Here is a 21,352-nt window from a genome sequence, read left to right on the forward strand (position 1 = left end):
TTGTTAATACTAAAACCACACCATATCAAAATTTATGAGACGAAGCTCAACCATTGTTTAGAGAGAAATATATAGCTCTAAATGTATATATTAAAAAGTTGAAAATCAATTATTTTGATATGGGAATTTGAGAAGCCACATGCATGCCCAGGGAGACTTTTCTTGGACTACAAGCTCAGAAAAGACCTGAGAAGACTCTACACTTCCACCTCTGGCTAATTTTCAGACTCAGAGCAAGAAGGAAGTGAAGGGTAAGGCAGAGTCATAAACAATGTGGCTAAGCACTGAAGCAGTGTCCCAACAGAGTCAATGTGCACAGAATGGGAGAATTCTTTATTTTTTCTTGACTCCAAGCATTTGAGGAAATCTATGTCAAAACACTAGCTTACCATAAACTATAGGAACAGAGACTTTAGAAACCACACAAAACAAAGAATACAGTCATTACAAAAAATAGTTTAGAAAAGTCATTAAACAAGTACACAACTACAACCACATGTAAGAAAAACAAACCCTGAAGAGGGGGAAGAACTTGATTTCTAGAGTTATCACATTATAATAATCAAATGCCCAGTCTCCAACAAAAAAATTACAAAGCATACAAAGAAACAAGAAAGTATAGCCCATTCAAAGGAGAAATGAACAGATACTGTCTTTCAGGAAACAGAAATTGAGCTTGTTGGACAAACACTTTAAATCAACTGTTTTAAATATACTCAAAAATTCTAAAGGAAATCATGGACAATAGCTACAGGAAACCAGGAAAATGATGTCTCAACAAATAGAAAATGTCAATTAAGATTCAGAAATGTTATGATCACAACCTCATATAAATTCTGTATAAAAGTTCCTCTTGATCTAAACAAGGCTTAGATCCATCAGTAGGGTCCACTAAACAATCCTTCTCCCTAGTTTCTAACTGACAGTTGTAACAAACCCTTAAAGTCAAAATATTGCTATAATTTAAATTACAAAAACCCCAAATCAGGGCTGAACCAAATGATACAAATTATCAGACATAAATTAAGCCTGTATAATAACAGTTTAGAGCCTCAGAGACTTAATTTTAAAGAAAATTCTAATTTGTTCCATGACCTTACACCACCACTTCTATTTCAATTTCTTCTCTAATGGAAGAAGAGAAGTGTAACATATTCAAAAAGTACCTTAATACATAGTCAAGAAATATATAGCTCTTTTAATAAGAAAATAAAGCCGGAAATTTAAGAACAGGAAGCTTTGCAACTATCACCTACAATATAATCTATCTTCCTAATTAGGAATATACCTCCCAAACTGCGTATGAGGAAATCTAACACTACTGGGGATTTCTTTCCCCAAAACCCCTCTATTTCTCTACCACCCCACCTACTTGAACGGACCCAGTCCTGTGCTATGTTGGGAAATTCCTTACCCTTAGTTTAAAATACATTTCCCCTCCTCTAAAGAAACATATACTCTAGGAGCTACAACTATAATCTGTATCTCCCACCTATAAGAGGTGATGTGAAAGAACTGTTATGTTTCCCCACATAGGCTACACAACAGGAGTACATGAGCCACCCACTCTGTCCCATCCGCTTCACCTTCAGAGGCACAATTACACAGACTTAAAAGAAAACTCTACTCACCACAGCCCCTGAAATCCTTCTGTACCTTCATCACCCATTCCTAGCAAAAGCCCCTACCAAGAGCCTACCTTTGCCTCTACTTACTGCAAAGAGGTTTCCTCTTTGCCACTTTCACTCTACTAGAAACATGGAGGGGCTGACACCAACCAAGATAAAAGGATGGAAAATCCTTTCTCACCATTAAGAGATAGGAGTAAGGGGGGGAAACTCCTACCACTTCCACAATAAGGAAGGAGCAATTCCCCCTTTGTAGTTTCCTGATCTCTTCTTCAGCTTGAAGAATGTTCACCTCCATGCCACTTGAGCAAAGAACTCCCATTACACACTTTGGACATCTTCACAACCTGGAACTGTTCTTCTAAAATTCAGAAGTCTTACACTCCAAGATTACACTCTGACCACAAACACCTAGTTTCCAATCTATTTCTTCACTTCTTACTCTTAACATCATCTGTACATTCCAGCTGGGTAGAGATTTTCAAAAATTAGGTAGCATATAATTCAGCTACATAAAAGGTAAAACAGGCTTCTTCTATTTCTAATGCCGTTTCTACAATGCATTCTAAGTTTCAAGCAATTAACTTATTTTTAATTTGTAGCCATCATGTTCTTGGATTGAGAACCATATTGACATGGTTAATCTAGATCAGGGCTCCATAAACTACTGGCCTATTGCCGATTTGTGTAAATGAAGTTTTATTGGAACACAGCTACACCCATTTGTTTACATATATCTAAGATTGTTAACATGCTACAAGAACAGAGTTGAGTATTGGCAACAGAGACCATCTGGTGTACAAAGCCTAAAATATCTACTATCTGGCCCTTTACAGAAAAAGTTTTGCCAAACCCTGTCTAGATGCCTGCACATGCCCATATGCCTTGCCAATGTCTCATCTTGCTGAAACTGCCCAGTCTAGAGCCCTTAATCAAATAAGCATGCTGAGCTGTTTATAACACAGGAATGGCCACTACTAAATGCAGGAAAACCAGCACAAACATGAAACAGAACTAAAATTAAATCAATTAAAGTTTTATTCTCTATCCTAGCCATGAATACAAAATTTGATTAAGACATTTTAAACATAAGAAAAATGCAATAGTTTTAACATTATAAAGTATTACAGGAAACAATAAATCCTGTTTATCAAAGTATCTGGTTTTACTGCCAGCATAACCACTCTACAAAGAAGAATCAGATCCACTCAGGGCTAGTCTTTACACAGAGTTGCCTTTGGAAGCCAACCTCACATGCAAGTCTTTTGTTAAATAGTGTTTTTATTTAAAATATTATTTAATATTTATTGATTTCTTTTTAAACAATATGAAGAGAACCTCTAGATTATATTATGGGTATTTTTTTCCTCTCTGCACTACGATACATTATTGTATTACACCGTGCTGAGCTTGCATTTCTTGTTTTCTTTATAGTGCATTCTGCATCCCTCACTCCCAAGTCTGCATTGTCTGTCCACCTGATCCCTAATAAAAGTTTAGGTGACCTTGTCTGCTAGAGCAGAAGTCTCCAAACCTTAATCATCATGCGCTCTTATCAGTAAGAATTTTTATTATGTAACTCAAGTAAATGTATATTTACATGTTAATAAACATATACTACTTTAAATATTGTGCACTATAAAGTATAAATTTTAAAAATCAAAATTAAAAATAATAGTAGTATAAGCCCTAATGCTTTCTTCCCACACTCCAGTAAGTCACCTTGGGTATCATCCCACTTTTTTTTTTTTTTTTTTTTTTTTTGCGGTACGCAGGCCTCTCACTGTTATGGCCTCTCCCGTTGCGGAGCACAGGCTCCGGACGCGCAGGCCCAGTGGCCATGGCTCACGGGCCCAGCCGCTCCATGGCATGTGGGATCTCCCCAGACCGGGGCACGAACCCGTGTCCCCTGCATCGGCAGGCGGACTCTCAACCACTGCGCCACCAGGGAAGCCCTGTCCCACTTTGAATGATCACTAATTTGTACAAATCATATCCTGGCCACAAAGGTACTGACTTTATTAGTTAATATTTTCCCCCATGTAAGTACACTAACGAAGCTGGCTATACCAGTTGGACTGGCCATCAGCACACTAACTAAACTGTCTACAGACTGGCCTCAGTGACAGCAAACAGTATGTGCTTAGTTAGCTATCAAGTCTAATATCAAAGGAAGGAGCTAATTATACCTCACCCTCCAGGATTTGTGGTGGAAAATCACTGAGATAACCTCCCTTTTGCCATACAACATAAAATCATGAGAGGAACCCCAGGGGGCAAAGGTCATGAGGGCCATCATAAAATAAATGGCAAGCAATATTCTTGGCATGGGAGATAAAACTGTGAATCATGGAAGGTCTCTAGAAAGCAGATTAGTAGTGACCTGGGGGACAGGGAGAGAATGGAGAGTGAATGCTCCTGAATACAAGGTTTACTTTATGGAATGATAAAATGTTCTAAAATTATGGTTACAGTTGCACAACTCTCTAAGTGCATCTTAAAAACCATTAAATTGTGTACTTTAAACTGGTGAGATTTATGTTATGTAAATTACATCTCAATAAAGCTATTAAAATAAAAAACAAGAAAAACTAAGTAAAAAAAGTCTCTGCCCTCCTGGACCTTACATTCCAGAACAATGCTGTCCAACAGAACTTCCTGCAATGATAGAAATGTTCTGTACATGTCCCGTACGGTAGCCTCTAAGCACACGTGGCTACTGAGCACTTGAAATGTAGTCAGTGCAAAAAAATGAACGGAACTTTTAAAATTTAATTTTAATAAATTTTAACAGCCACATGCGGATAGTGACTGACACACTGGACAGCTTAGTGCTAGAAAGAGGGAAGAAATATACGAACAGCAAATAAATGTAGAGCATATAAAGTAATGATACATGTCAAATAGAGGGGATGATGGAGCACTCCCCATCATATAGTTATCTATAGAAATATGTCAGGTGTGTGTGTGTACATATATACACACACATATATGTATACATATAAATACATAGAGATATTCATTGTATCTATATGTACCTACATGTAATATAGATATTCAGATTATTTGAATACTATAATATTTCAATTAATAGGAAACTTTTTTATCCTTGTTGTATAATCTTCCTAAGCTTTTTTGAAAAAATAAATTAAAAAACTACTTTTGAAATCATTCCATGTGTTGAAAAAATGTTTTTTAATTCTACATACACAGTGACCATTATTTGGGTTCCTTTTCTACAGTACAGTGATGCTCACCATTTTGAGATCCGAGATCACTTTTGAGAATCTTGTAAAAGCTACTACCTCCTGCCTAGAAAAATTCGTATAAATAATATTTTATATACAAATCTGAGGATTCACCAACCACTCACAGCCTATCCAGGAACGTGACATTAAAAGTTCCTGTTATAATATACATTTAAATAATCAACAAGCTTGGAGATAAATAAAATATTGCTATATCATAGAGAATTATTTAATGAGCTTAGACTTTTCTTACGGTATCTCTGTGTACTGTAAAACGCACTCATTCATACTAACTTCACAAAGGACACGTAAGAACTCTGTAGAACAATACTCTCTTTTCACTGAAGAATAAATAAGACATGACTGAGAAACTAGAAGAAACAGGCAAAACTTTAGAAGAGCTACAAGAATCTCAGCCTGGTCACCTTATGGGTATGTTACTCAAACTCCCTAAGCCTCAAGTTTCCTTGTGTGCAAAACAGTTATAACAATAATGCTTATTTCACAAGATTGTTTTAAAACCGTAATGCCACAAAACTTATCAAGTGTTCAGTAAAGCAGCAAACTAAATCCATGCAACATTCATGGCACATTGGCGGAAATAGATCTCAATCCCATGTCAGTTTGGTATCAAAACTCATGATCCTAAGTACCCCTATGCTATCTGGAAATCCAGAAGATTATGAATTTATAACTGAGGAGAAACTTCTTATTGAAGAGTAGAAGATGGCTTGCTATAGAAAATGAGCCAGAAAGACATGTTTGGCAACTCAGCTATCACTTAGTAGCTATCAGACTTTGCATAAATAATTGCTTCAGGTCTTTCACTCTCTATTCCCACTGTAAAATGAGAATAACAACATCTACCTCACAGGATTTTCATCAGCAATAAAAAAGGCAATACAGGTAAAAGCTTTTTCCACCACATAATATCATTTCTCCTCTAAACTCATAATTTAACGTGTGAAATGTTAGTTTTAATGCTATTAATATTAGTCTTACATGAAATAGTTAGAATAATAAATTCTACTTTCTGGAAAAAATTCATTATTAGCATAATTATATTGTCATAAAATACAAATGAAGCCTGGCATAAAACTTAACACATCAAAATGTGAAAAATGATCTTAAATCTTCTATTTTTTTTATGAGACAGAGAATCAACTTGAAAATTCCTAATTTATACAGTGCTTTTATTTTTTAAATGCTTATTTTACCTACCAAAAAAAAAAAAAAAAGAATCTCTCCCTCCCCACTGGAGGAGACAAATGACAATAGAGTCAGCTCCCCTTATCCTCCTAACAAGAGAATGGAAACAAATTACAAAGGTGAGGAAGGTGAAAAAGGGGATTCTTTAAATCTGTGTATGAAGTCCTGGGCATGCCCTCGGGTGCAATATGTGAAACTGATCAGAATCAACACAGCAAAACTAAATTGTAACTAAGTGGGCAGTCTAATCTCAGCACAGAAGAGAGCCAGCACACTCCTAGGATATGGCCAAGAGAAATTAAAACATATGTCCATGCCAAAACCTGTACACAAAAAATTCATAGCAGCATTATTCACAGTAGCCAAAAGGTAGAAGAAACAACCCAAATGTCCACCAGCTGATAAAGAGAAAAACAAATGTGGAATACCAATACAATGAAACTTGACAACATGCTAAGTAAGTGAAAGAAGTCAGTGACAAAGAACATATAATTATATGATTCCATTTCTATGAAATGTCCATAATAAACAAGCTCATAGAGAAAGTAGATTAGCAGCGCCTAGACTGGTGAAATTGGTGGGTAGGGAAAATGGAAAGTGACTGCAAATGGGTGTGGGTTTGCCTTATGGGGTGATGAAAAAGTTCTAAAACTAGAGAGTGGTGACGGTTGCACCACTCTCTGAATATACTAAAGACCACTGAATCATACACTTTAAAATGGTATTATGACATGTATGAATATTATGGTATATAAATTATAACTCAATAAAGCTGTACTTTTAAAAAGTGAGCTAGGTCATACATGCCAAAATGAGTTAACTGCCTCCTAGAACAGAATATTTAAATAGGAACAAGAGTCTCATACATAACACTCAAAATATCCAGGATACAATCCAAAATTATTTGCCATACAAAATCTCAACGCATCTGAGAAGAGATAATCAGCAGGTACCAGCACTGACATGACAAGGATCCTGGAATTATCTGTCAAGAATCTTACAGCAGCTCTCAGAAAAATGGCCCAATAAGCAGCTTCAGACACTTTTGGAACAAATACAAATATATAAGTTTCAGCAAAGAAACAGAAGATGTAAAGAACAAAATGGAAAAATATAACAAATGAAACGTTTTATAAAAACTCACAAGAGGGGTCCAAGAGCAGAACAGAGAAGATAGAGGAAAGAATCAGTGAATATAGAGACACGTAAATAAAAATCATCCAGGCTGAAGAGAGAGAAAACAGATTGAAGGAAATGAACAGAGCTTTAGTGACTTCAAAGTTAGTAACAAAAGATCTAACATTTGTCTCATTGGAGTCACAGAAGGAGAGGAAAAAGTGCGGAGCTGAAAACAATATCTGAAGAAATGATAACAGAAATTTTTGCAAATTTTGAAAAAGATGTAAACTTACAGAACAAGAAGCTGAGCAAAAAATAAGCAAGGTAAACAAAGAATTCCACACCCACACATATCATAACCAAATTTCTGAAAACCTAAGAGAAAAAAAAAAGAAAGAAAGAGGAAGATGACACACTACCTAGAGGAGAACAACAATTTGAATGACAACAGATCCCTCATCAGAAACCTTGGCACCACTCACTACCTTAAATACTCCAGTTCTTAGGCAAAGGAAGATATGATCAAATTTGTGTTCTATCAAGCAAACTCTGGCAGCAATAAGGACAGATGAGCAAGAGAAAAAAACAGAAACAGAAAGATCAATTAAAGGGCTACTGCACAAGGAAAAAAAAAAAAAGGGCTACTGCAACAACCCAAGAAAGAAAACTTCAGGACTTTACAAAAACGATGGCCGGAGAGATGGCAAGGGTGGCAAACCTTGAGAGAATGGCAGCAGCACATGCATATGCAGATCAAATCCTAAGAGAAATTCTGTCTCCTCAAAAGCAAGAATAACTGGGGAAAAGTGCCCCTTCAAGCCAAAGAGTGTGGGGGGAATCCTAAGGAAGAGGGAGCTGAAGATGCAGATACCCTAATTCTGTATATGAACCCACATAAGACTCAAGCTCAATCTGAGCTGCTCACGTGTGGGACAGACCAAAAAGCAGCTTATCACAGGCTCTGAGAAGTGAATTAAAATTTAAAACACCACAAAGTCTCAGACTAATCCCTGAGTGGCATGTGTGCATTTAGATCCAAAGCTCTGAAAATGGAACGAAGATTAGAACCACTGCCCTCCAAAAGCAAGATAGAGAATTTGCTACTTGTACCTAACCGGTCAGTTGCCTACTAAATAAAAATAAATAAGTAAATAAATAAATCAGCATTCTCCAGGGAATAACAGGACCAAGAACCTACATAACATTCAGAACATCCAGAATAAATCCAAAATCACTCAACATACAAAGAACCAGGAATATGTAACAGATTCTCAATGGAAAAGATAATCAATAGATGTCACTCCTGAGAAAATCCAGAAATTGGAATCATCAGACAAAGACGTTAGGTATTAAAACTGTACTCCATGGTATAAAGGTAAAGACACTTAAATGAAATGGGAGGAGAAGTTTTCAACAGGGAAATAGAAATCATAAAAAAGAACACGACAGAAATGTGGGGACTGAAAACTATATCTTAACTTTGAAAATGACTGGATGGGTTCGAAAGCATAGTGGAGATTGCAGAGGCAACCGTCAGTGAAGTTGATGACAGTTCAACAGAAATTGTACAATCTAAAGAAAGAAAAAAAAGAGTTAAAAAAAAAAGAGAGAGAACAGAGCCTCAAGAATTTTGTTTAAGCCTAACATTAGTATCACCGAAGTCCCAGAAAGAGAAGGGAAAAAGACCGGTGCAGAAAAAATATATTTGAAGAAATAACGGTTTTTAGAAAAATCCTGTATTTGTGAAAGACATAAATATAAATTCAAGATGCTCAGCAAACCCTAACCACGGTAAATTCAAAGAAAGCTACACACAGATACATCAGAATCTGAACTGCTAAAAACAAAAGTTGCATAAAAAGCTTGGAAGTAGCTAGAAAAAAAATGAAATGATACATACGGGGGAAAATCATTAGAATGACTGCAGATTTCAGAAACTATGCAGGCCAGAAGAGAGTCAAGCAACATCTTTAAAACACTGAAAGAAAGGAACTGTCAACCCAGAATTCTGTACTTGGGAAAATATCTTTCAGTAAAAAAGGCAAAATATTCTCAAAACAAGGAAAACTAAGAAAGTCCATCAGCAGCAGTCGTGCTCAAAAAGAAATCCAAAAGAAAGTGATTCAGACAAAAGGGAAATGACACTAACAGTTAATTTATAACTTGAGAAATAAACAAAGAGCAAAAGGAAGAGCAGATATTTGAGAAAATATAAAAGACTATTTTCCTCCTCTTAGGTTCTTTAAAGTATGTATGATTGTTGAAAGCAAAATTTATAACTTTATCAGATGAGATTTGCCGTACATGTAGATGTGATTATATGACAATTATAGCAAAGGTCAGCAGGTGAAGATAAATGGACCTATATGGTTCCAAAATTTCTTAATTTTCCTGAAGTAATATAGTACTAACTCCAAATAGACTATAAAAAGTTAGCTATTCATAGTGTAATCACTAGCACACTAGCATAACCCCTAAAAAATAATACAAAGACATATACCAAAAGGGCCAACAGAAAATTAAAATGGAATGCTAAAAAATATCCAAATACATTAAATGTAAATAGTCTCAACAAACCAATATAAAGACAGATTATTAGACTGGATTTTATATATATATATACACATACACATACATATATACACACACACACATCATTCTTTCCAAGTCAAAAAAGATACATCATGCAAACAATAAGCAGAAGAAAGCTCGTGTGGCTATTAATATCAAAGTAGATTTCAAAGTAAAAAGAATTACCAAAGAAAAAGAGATGGGAAACTATATTATGATGAATGGGTCTGTTCACCAAAAGACATAACAATTCTAACTGTATATGCATCTCAAAAAAAGCTTCAAAATACAAGAAGCAAAACTGACAGAAATGAAAGGAAACAAACAGATACATTCATAAATACAGTGGGAGACTTCAACACTCCTCTTTCAGTAATCAACAGAACAAGTAGATAGAATATCATTAGGGATACAGAAGATCTAAACAACATAAAACAACCAACTGACCTTCTTGACATTTCTGTAACACTCCATTCAACAGCAGAATGTATATTCTTTGAACTGCACATGTAACATTCACCACGATAGACCATATTCTGTCCAAAAAACAAGTCTTAACAAATTTATAAAAACTAGAATCATAAAAGGTATGTTCTTTGAACATAATGGAATTTAACTAGAAATAAATAAAAGAAAAAGCTCTGGTAAATTCCCAAATATTTGGAAATTAAACAAAACAGTTCTACATAAGCCAAAGAGAATGTCTCAAGGTAAATCATAATTTAGTTCAATTACACTGAATGAAAATCAAAGTACTACATCCCATAATATGTGAGATTCAGCTAATGCAGTGCTTAGAAGAACATGTATAGCATTCAAATGCTTTTATTAAAAGGAAGAAACAACTCAAATTAATGATCTAAGCTTTTCATCTTAAGAAACTAGAATAAATAAAAGTAAGTTAAAACCAAAGGAAGCAGGGATTCCCTGGCGATCCAGTGGTTAAGACTCGGGGCTTTCACTGCCACGGACCTGGGTTCAATCCCTGCTCAGGAACTAAGATCCTGCAAGCTGCGTGGCGTGGCAAAAATAAAATAAAATAAAATAAAGAAGCAGCAATCAATGAAACTGAAAAAGCAACAAAAGAAAAAATAGCAGGAATCAATGAAACGAAACATATTCTTTGAAGAGATTGATAACATTAATGTCTAGCCAGACTAAGCAAGAAAAAAGAAAACATAAACTACCGATATCAGAAATGGAAGAAGAAATATCACTAAAGACCCCACAGACTTTAAAAGGATAAGGAAATATTATGAACAACTTTATGCCCATAAATTTGAAAACTCAGATGAAATGGACCCATTCTCTGTAAGATACAATCTGCCAAAACTCACTCAAGAAATAGATAAAATGAATATCCCTGCATCTATTTAAAAAATTGAGTTCACAGCTGCAAGCCTTCCACAAAGAAATTCCAGCCCCAAATGGCATCAAACATTTACCAAACATTTAAGAAAAACATTTACCAAACATTTAAGAAAAACATTTACCAAACATTTAAGAAAAACATTTACCAAACATTTAAGAAAAAAGTAATACCAAGTCTACATAAATCCTTCCAGAAAACATAAGAAGAGGGAGCATTTCCTAACCCATTTTATAAGGTTAGCATTACACCATAAGGAAACCAAAGACATTTCAAGAAAAGAAAATTACAGAACAATATCTCTCATGAACACAGAAGCAAAAATCCTCAACGAAATATTAGCAAATTAAATCCAGCAATATATAAAAAGTATAATATAATGGGACCAAGTGGAGTTTACCCCAGGAATGTAAGGCTGATTAAACATTTGAAAATCAATCAATTTAATTCACCAATATTAACAAACAAAAAGAAGAAAAACCAAACGACTGTCTCAATAGATATAGAAGAAACATGTGACAAAATTCAACATCCATACACGACTGTAAATGGAAACATTCTCAGCTTTTTTTCCTCCTGTGTAGGAAAAAATCCAGTTCTTCTCTACTGTGTGCTTCTTCCCCATAAGTCGCCTTTACTATTCACACAACCTTCGCTTCCGGTCACCAAATTTATGGAGGTTTTTCCCCACCACCAAGGAATTCACAGGCAACAGCAGAGTGTCCAAGAATTCAACTCAATTCTGACACTATCTAACAGGAAACAGCATCAGATCGCACAGGTTAAGGTTTCAGTCCCACAAGACTGCCCCCCCACTGAACCCTGCCCCACTTCAGAAATCAGTTGCAAGCCCAGATACCACCTATGCTTCTGACCAACTGGCCATAGACTAGGGGATCCAAGGACCCCTTCCTTGGGTTTAATTAATTTGCTAGAGAGGCTCACAGAACTCAGACAAACATTTTATTTACTAGATCACTAGTTTATTATAAAAGGATATAATTCAGGAACAGCCAGGTAGAAGAGCTACATAGGGTAATACATGGGCGAAGGGGTTCAGTGTTTCCCTGCCCTGTTAAGGTGCATCACTCTCCCAGCACCTTCGTGTGTTCACTAGAAGCTCTCTGAACCCCAAACTTTGGGGATTTTATGGAGGCTTTATCATGTAGGAATGATTCAGCATATCTCTACTTTCAGCCATTCTCCCTTCTCAACAGAACGGGGCCCAGGGCTGAAGATTCCAAGCTTCAAACCATGACTTGGCCTTTCTGGTAACTAGCCCTCATCCAGAAACCATCCAGGAGCTACTACTATCACCAGGGAAATTACAAGGGTTTCAGCAGCCCTGTGTTAGGAACAAAGGTAAAAGATGAACATTAGAACAAGAGATGCTTCTAGTGCTCTTATCACTTAGGAAATTATAACGGTTTTAGGAACTCTGTGCCAGGAACCAGGGGCAGAGACCAATATACATTTTTCCGTTATCTCAACTCTCAAAATTAGGAATAGTAGGGAACTTCTTGAACCTAATAAAGGGCATTTATTTTTAAAAAGCCTAACATGCAACTAACATGATACTTCATGTTTTACGACTGAATGTTTTCCACCTAAGATTGGAAACAAGGCAAGGATATCCACTCTTGTACTCATATTCAACATCAGGTTGAAGGTCCTAGCGAGTACAACAGAACAAGAAGAAAAATAAGGGCATATAATGGGAAAGGAAGAAGTAAAACAGATGCTATGATCGTCTGTATAGAAAGCCCCAAAGAATCTACAAAAAAATAAGCTACTGAAACTGAGTTTAGCAACATTGCAGGATACAAGGTCAATATACAAAAATCAATTGCATTTCTACATAATGAAAAAGAACAATTAGAAACTGAAATTAAAGGAAACTATCAATTACAATAGCATCAAAGAATACAAACTATTTAGGTATAAATCTAACAAAATGTATGTAGTATCTGTATCTGAAAAAAGAAATCAATGAAAACCTAAATAAATGAAGAAATATATCATGTTGATGGACTAGAAAGTTCAATATTGTCTAGATGTCAATTCTTCCCAAAATGATCTCTTGAATCAACACAATCTCAATCAAAATCCCAGCTTTTTTTTTAAGAAATTGACAAACTGATTCTAAAATTTATGTGGAAAAGCAAATGAACTAGAAAAACCAAATGAATTTTCAAAAACAGAAGCAGAGTTGGAGGAATCTCACTATCTAATTTTAAGTCTTACTATAAAGGGACTTTCCTGGTGGTACAGTGATTAAGAACCTGCCTGCCAATGCAAGGGACACGGGTTCAAACCTTGGTCCGGGAAGATCCCACATGCCACGAAGCAACTAACCCCCTGTGCCACAACTACTGAGCCTGCACTCTAGAGCCCGTGAGCCACAACTACTGAGCTCATGTGCTGCAACTACTGAAGCCTGCACACCTAGAGTCCATGCCCCACAACAAGAGAAGCCACCACAATGAGAGGCCCACACACCGCAACAAAGAGGCAACCACTCAACACAACTAGAGAAAGCCCTCATGCAGTAACAAAGACCCAACACGGCCAAAAATAAATTTTAAAAGGAAAAAGACTTACTATAAAGATCCAGTAGTCAAAAGAAATGCATTTCCCAAAGTAAAGATACATGAATCAATAGAACAGAACAGAATCAAGAAATAGATACAGAGAGAGAGACATCCACCTCATTTTCAACGAAGGGGCAAAAACATCAATGAAAAAAGGATAGTCTTTTCAGGAACTAGTCATTCCATAATGAAAAAAGGATCAATTTACCAATAGGATATAATAGAAAATTTCATGCACCTAATAACAGAGCTTCAAAATACATGAAGCAAAAATAGATGCGACTGCAGAGAAATAGATAGCTACAAAATTATAATTGAAAATTTCAATACCCCCCTCAATAACTGACAGAAACAGAAAATCAGAAAGGTTTTATAAATCTTACACATAACATCATACTTAATGGTTAAAGATTGAATATTTTTCCTTTAAATCAAAAAACAAGACACAGCCAACCACTCTTATCACCTGTATACATCACTGTAATGGAGGTTCTAGCCAGTGAAATAAGGCAAGAAAAAGAAATGAAAGCCATCCAGATTGCAGAGAAAAGGCTTATAGTATTTTTACTTGCAGACAACATAATCATCTACGTAGAAAATCATAAGGAATCTACAAAAACTGCTACTACTACAACTAATAAATGAGGTTAGCAAAACTGAAGGATACAAGACCAAATACAAAAATCAGTTGTATTTTCATATTTTAAACACACACACACACACACACACACACACGTATATATAATTTACAATAGCAGCAAAATATATTAAATACTTAGGGGAAAATCTGACCGAAGAGTTGTAAGACTGTTCACTGAAAACTTTTAAATATTTTTGAGAGATTAAGAAGACTTAAATAAATGGAGAGATATACCATGTTCACAGGTAAGAAAACTCAATATCGATAAGGTATCAACTGTCCCCCAGACTGATGTATAGATTCAATACAGTCCCAAATAAAATCCCAGCAGGTTTTTTTGTAGAAACTGACAAGCTGATTCTGAAATTCATGTGGAAATGCCAAGGACATAGAGTAGCCAAAATAACTGAAAAAGAACAAAACTGAAGGACTTAAACTCCCTGAATTCAAGACTTATAAAGCTATAATAATCTTGACATACAAACAGATCAGTGGAACAGAGTCCAGAAACAGACACACAAATATACGAACAACTGGTTTCAACAAAGATGCCAAACCACTTTAGTAGAGAAAGGATAGTTTTTTTCAACAAATGGTCCTAGAATAATTGGATATCTATATGCAAAAAAAAAAAAAAAATTGAGATCCATACCTCTCACTAGATGTGGAATTAACTCAAAATGGACTATAAAACTAATTGTAAAATCTAAAACTACAAAACTTCTAGGAAAAAAAAATAATCAAAGAAAATCTTTGGTTTAGGCAAAGGCTTCTTAGATATTGTGCCTAAAGCACAATCCATAAAAGGAAAAAAATGATAAACTGGAATTGAAATTTAAAACTTCTGTTCTTTTTTTTTTTAAACTTCTGTTCTTTGAAATCACCGCTAAGAGAATGAAAAGACAAGCCCCAACATGGGAGAAAATATTTGCCAATGATATATCTGATAAGGAGCTAGTATCCAGAATATATAAAGAACTCATAAAAATCAATAATAAGAAAAAACAATTTTAAAAATGTGCAAAAGATATGAACAGATACCTCACCAAAGAAGATCTACAGATGGCAAGTAAGCACATAAGATGCTCTCATTAGTCATTAGGGAAATGCAAAATAAAATCACAATGAGATACCACTACACACCTATTAGAACCGCTAAAATTTAAGACTGACCATACCAAGTGTTGGTGAGGGTGTAAATTAACTGGAACATTCATACCCTGCTGGTGGGAATGTAAAAGATACAACTACTTTGAAAAAGAGCTTTGTCATTTTGTTAGAAATCTATACTGAAGGAAAGCGGCTCAGTTAGTTGCCTGGGGACAGGGAGAGGCAGCGGAAAGGAGAGGGAGGGAATACAAAGGGGCACATGAAACTTTTGAGTGTGACTGATACTTTTATGATCTTGATTGTGGTGATAGTTTAAGACGTGCATATATATGTCCAAACTTTTTAAATTGTACAGTTTATTGCATGTCAATTATACCCCAATAAAGCTCTTAAAAATAATTTTTAAGAAAAAATTACAATTGTAATTTAATAATTCATTATGAAAGTGCTAAAAAGTAAAAATAGTGCTATAAGAGTACATAACGAGGGGTCACATAGTCTGAGGAGTCAGAAAAGCTTCCTTTAGACACTAGTATAAGCTAAAATTCAAAGGATGCTTAGTAATAAGTCAAGCAAAGACCACATAGGAAAGACGGTTCAGAGAGATGTATGCATATGTGTAAAATGCCCTGAGTCCAAAAGGAATGTGACACTTTCAAGGAACTTTAAAAGACCCAGGCAGGAAAACAGGAAGGGTGAGTCTGATCTGCTAAAGGAACCAAATTATGTAGACACATGGTCTTGAAAACCATGCTAGTACAAGCAATTTATCAATTTAGGATCCTAGAAACACTCAATTTAAATTATTTTAAAATCTATTGTGTGATTTTATGGTTTAATAATGTAAAAAGAACCCATGGATATAAATTACATATTATAATCTTAGTTTGAAATAAAGAAGACCTGGGGACAGGGAATATTCAATTTAACTTTATAGTTACTGATAGCTTCCCTATTATTATTAAAAAGGATTCCAAATATGTGCGTGTGTGTGTGTGTGTGTGTGTGTGTGTGTGTGTATACACACATATGTTGGGGTTGTTTTATTTTTAATAATAACTTAGGGAATGGGGGCTTCCCTGGTGGCGCAGTGGTTGAGAGTTCGCCTGCCAATGCAGGGGACACGGGTTCGTGCCCCGGTCCGCGAAGATCCCACATGCCGCGGAGCAGCTGGGCCCGTGAGCCATGGCCGCTGAGCCTGCGGGTCTGGAGCCTGTGCTCCGCAACGGGAGAGGCCACAACAGTGAGAGGCCCGCGTACCGCAAAAAATAATAACTTAGGGAAAATATTGACACATTTAACCCTGCCACTTTCTGTTTACAATAGCAACCTCACTCCTGATATTATATCTTCATTTTGCTGTCAAAATAGAAATAGACTACTTCCATTATAAATCTGTGAAATTCATTATCCATACTTGACTGACTTAAGAGATTTTAAAAATATCTATATACATTAAACACACAATAAGATTTAATAGATGATTTTAGAGAAACAGTCAATAAATCTGTTTTAATAATAAATATACATTTATAAAATATTCACAATATAATGAGTTATTTTCCAATCTCAGAACGTTAATATCAGCTACCTTGTTTACCTAAGAGAAATTAGAAGTCTTAGGTTTCTAAGTCACATTAGCAAGAAAATGTCTGAGTTTGAACTCAAATTATTAATTTATATAAACATAAATCTCAACTACTCTACAAAAATAATTCTAAAGAACTGGCTTCTAATAGAGAATGTTATTCATTCAAATAGGTTATAGTAAAACATTTTCTACTCCAATGTGATACTAAGCTACCCACGTAAATGTAATTCAAATTTGCATATATCATATCCTTGATTATTATATTTCAAGTTGGCACTGTCCTCTCTGATTCTCAGTCCTAAGTCTTTTAGTCCAGCTTTAGCTGATGATCAGTGTTCGTTCTGTTTTACCTATGAGAGGAATGGCTTGTAATTCTGAGAGTTTTATTCTTTTCAAATGGAAACAGAAGACTGAAATCAATCCTAAGAGAACTGAAGTACCACTCTTGATACCATATTTGCTTCTGCATTTCTCCCTCCAACCATCAATCTTCTGTTCTAAAGAAGCATTTGAAGGATACTCATTCCCTAGTGAAATCCCTACAGTAGGAAAAAAGCTATGTTACCATGGAACCAGCCAATTAATTTTGACACCTGCTTACCAAGATTGATCATTTTTGATGTCTGTTTGTTAGGTGGCTATCCTTCAGTTAAGTAAAAGATTTTCAAGATAATTAATGAAGTGAGAATTTCCAGTTAAAGTCTTTCCCACTGTGCTATTACTTCAAATGCTGGATAAAACAAGCCACCATCCTCAAATAAACCTTTCTTAGCTTAGCATGTACTTTACCAGGAAGAAATCTTTTCTTCTAAATTGATTCTTCCGTTTAACATTAAATACCACTTTTTTCTTGACGCTAAGAGAATACATAACAAAACACAGAGTTGTACCAGTTATATTTACTCTAACTAATAGCTTGTATTCCACAGAGAAATGAAAAAAGTACTTACTAATAGGGTACAATGAATCATAGGAAACAGCTTCCAAGGAAATGAATATTCAATGATTAGTCCAGGGTTTATTGTTATTTAACTATATCTATATAAAAAAAAACTAGTCCTCTTTTACTCACTAATGTATCTTTCACAAACACCAACCATCTCTCTATATTATTTAAGCTGATTTTAACTTGATATGTGATCTTTCCTACTAACTGAGACAACCTCTGCTAGTGAGGTTACAGGCTGCTGATCTGGCTGATTAGCAATTCCACTACTATAAAATGTAGACAGAAGCTTCTCAGGACTGCAGCAATTTCTGTCCTCTTTAGAGAAATGGAGCAATTCCACCCACCCAAAGGCCAATGTCCCTAACTTACACATGAATCAGGCAATCTTCCTATTTATGTACCAAAGGATATAAAAAATGGATGTGGCTTTTTTCATTGTTGACTATCAGTTCATATGTTCAAAATCCTCTCTTGCTAGGTAAAGAGGCTGGCTGTTATGATCAAAGCAAAAGTTTAAAAACATTTCATTTATAAAGACTGCTAACACAAGCACAGTTCGATAAGATATCTTTGCAGACCTTGAAACACTTTTTTAAACTTTTAATTAGTACCTCCACCAAATTTTTTTTAAATATAAAACTACAGTACTATGGCTAATTTGTGAAATTATGAAGCTAGGAAACATTTTAACTTATTGCTACAGATGAATTTCATAAAACTTCATTCTGAGATTTCACTTCCAAAAATCTCCTGTCAATTAATTTAAACAGTAAGATCTACTTAAATTAAAAAGTCCCATTTTTAAAAATACATTTTTACAATGAGTTTTCAGGGGCACTGTCTTAACTGGCAAGTTTTTTTTCAAAAAGAGGAAAATATGCTGTTTAAAACTCCCAGGAAATTTTCCTATAATACATTATTAGCAGGTGAACCATATTCCTATCTTTGCCTTAGAGCCCAAGAGACAGTTCAGTTAGATTTTGCTATCACCCTGACAACAAGTAATCTACATAGTGCAATTTCAGAGCTACTAACCCAGCCAGCAAACTTCACGTGAAGTACCTAGAAAACCAAGAAGCTGAGGTACTTAGTGACTGTTATGTGCAAGTTGTCAGATGGACACCCTATTGGCTTCAACTATCTTATCTGCTGCTCCCCCCACATTCACCCATTTCTTTTCATATCAGACAGCAACGCAACAAACATCAACCAATGGAGGAAAGTATCTTTACTGTTGTAAAGCAAGCTGCTTAGGGCCTTGAGCTTCAAAAAAACGAAAGTGATGCTCCCACACAACAGCTGATAGTCAAAGAACCAGTTAGAAAAATCTTTTATCTCCACCACATTAAAAAGTCCAGGTATTTCATCCTCTTATCTAACCCAAAGTCACTCTTGTATTTCTCAATTCAAGACTGTCCTCGCAAATTCAACATAGTATATTGGCTTAAAGTAAATGTTCTAGAGTTAGGCTGGCTGATTTGGATTGCCTCGATTTCCCTCTGTAAAACCGGTATAGTAATTCTAGTAACTCAGAGTTGGTGTGAGAAACAAACGAGGCAACCCACGTAATGGGCTCAGAACAGTGTTTGGCACATAGTAAGGCCATCATAAACTCTACTTATGATCACTATTACTAAATACACTAACATGTTAGCAGTGCTTACCTCTAGAGAGGGGAGTAGGATGGGGAAAAGGGAGGTACTGGTAGACCAGAACTTTTAACCTTTAAACTTCCGTATTGTTTGAATGCTTCACAATGCGCAAGTATTTCACGAGTTACGTGCATAATTTTTGATTAAAAAATAGTGTCCTAACAAAATGGTGTTTGGCACCGTAACTGAGTGTGAAAATTTTGACGATCAGGGGACCAGAGTCGCTGCGGATAGGTGGACCATCGGGAAAGGCTTCGCATCCACGGCGGTCGGTGCGAGACGCAGGGCCCGAAGTCCCCGAGGCGCGAGGGCTGGAGGGGGACAGCGCGGGCCCCGCTCCCGCAGCGCTGCGGGTCGCTCCCAGTCGGGGGACCCGGGGCCGAGAGAAGGGGGGAGGCCGCGACGGGTGCGGGGCAGGGCTGAGGTTCGGGGTCCGGCGAAGGCACTTACTTGAACCTGCCCTGGCAGTGCTGGCACTGGTCCCCCACCCAGCCCGGGTCGCAGAGGCAGGTGGAGTTGACACAGCGGCCCGAGAAGCAGGAGCCGGTCCTCTCGCAGAGCTTGGACTGGGACACCTGCGCGTAGAGCGCCAGGTAGAGGAAGCCATAGCACAGCAGCCAGCTGTTCCCGTCCAGCAGCCAGAAGGAGGCGCCGCCGCCACCGCCGCCCGCCGGCCGAGCTTTCCACGGCCCCGGGGCCGCCGGCTGCGGGGGACCAGTGCGGGCCCGGCCCCCCGGTTCCATCTTTCCCAGCGTCCCTGCCCGGCCGGGATGCGCTCTCGGGCGCCTACAGGGATGCTTCGGAGGGGAAATCTGGCCGGAGAGGAGAACACCGCGCCGCTGCCGCCGCCGCTTCTCCTCCTCACCGGCGCCTGCTCCAGTCCCGCTCCCTGGTCAGGAGGGACAGATCCCAGCCGCTGTCGCCTCCGCTCGGCTCCCTCCAGTCGCACTCGGGCATCGCCTCTCCGTCTCCTGACCTTGTCCGCGGCAGGCCGAGCCCACCGCCACGGCGCCCCGGGCCGGGCCGGAGGCGGGGAGCAGGAGATGCAGACTGCGCGGGGCGCTCCGAAGGGGACCTGCGGGAGGGGGAGGGGGACCCAGCGCGCAGCCCCGCCTCGCCCACGGCTCGCGCCAACCTCCTCAGCTCCCAGCCCGGCGCGCCCGGGAGGGCGGGGGCCACGGGAGCCCCGAGGTGGGCGCGCCCAACGCGGGAGGGGGGACTAGGGAAGCGGGGTTCAGCCTCGCCCGCCCCGGCCGGCCGCCGGCGGCCCCCCAGAAGCCATTTTCTCTCCGGTAACGTTAGCCAGATGCCGGTGCTGCCTTTAGAGCCCGCGGGGTGCTGCGCCGCCTCCCCCACTCGCGCGTGTCTCCGCTCCTCCCCACACAGGCCCTGCGCGTGGTCTCGCCCCGCCCCTACCGGGGCCAGGGACTCCTCCGCGCGTTCGCACAACCCGGCCCGCCGGCTGAGGGGAGAGCGGCCCGCCAGGTGTGGTGCGCGGGCCCGCCGTACCCTTCCCCTCGGCGCGCCTGGGAAGTCGGCCCCGCTCGCACCGCGCGCCTCCTGAGCCCCCCCAGACGAAAGATCAGATCGGGACCGGCTTCGCAGCTTCAGCAGAAAATAAGCCCTTCCCGTCCGCTGTCTACAGCTGCAAAAGTGCAGCACTTTTCCCCCAGCG

The 21,352-nt window shown here is 38.0% G+C and overlaps 1 protein-coding gene across 2 annotated transcripts in view; it reads right to left on the reverse strand.

The window, feature by feature from the left end:
* Positions 1–20,560, reverse strand: part of ATRNL1 (attractin like 1) — a gene marked incomplete at its 3' end in the record, with an annotated part of 683,994 nt that extends 663,434 nt beyond the window's left edge. Inside the window, exon 1 of one of the 2 annotated variants that reach the window (XM_082854377.1) lies at positions 20,128–20,560. In XM_082854377.1, the coding sequence (XP_082710503.1) occupies positions 20,128–20,420 (293 nt within the window). In that variant the 5' untranslated portion in view covers positions 20,421–20,560. The remainder of the gene's footprint in view (positions 1–20,127) is intronic. The other variant, XM_082854378.1, reaches the window with a different exon arrangement.
* Positions 20,561–21,352: the final 792 nt, after the last annotated feature.

Source organism: Leucopleurus acutus (genome assembly GCF_964270905.1).
Source record: "Leucopleurus acutus genome assembly, chromosome: 14".
NCBI classification, from domain to species: Eukaryota; Metazoa; Chordata; class Mammalia; order Artiodactyla; family Delphinidae; genus Leucopleurus; species Leucopleurus acutus.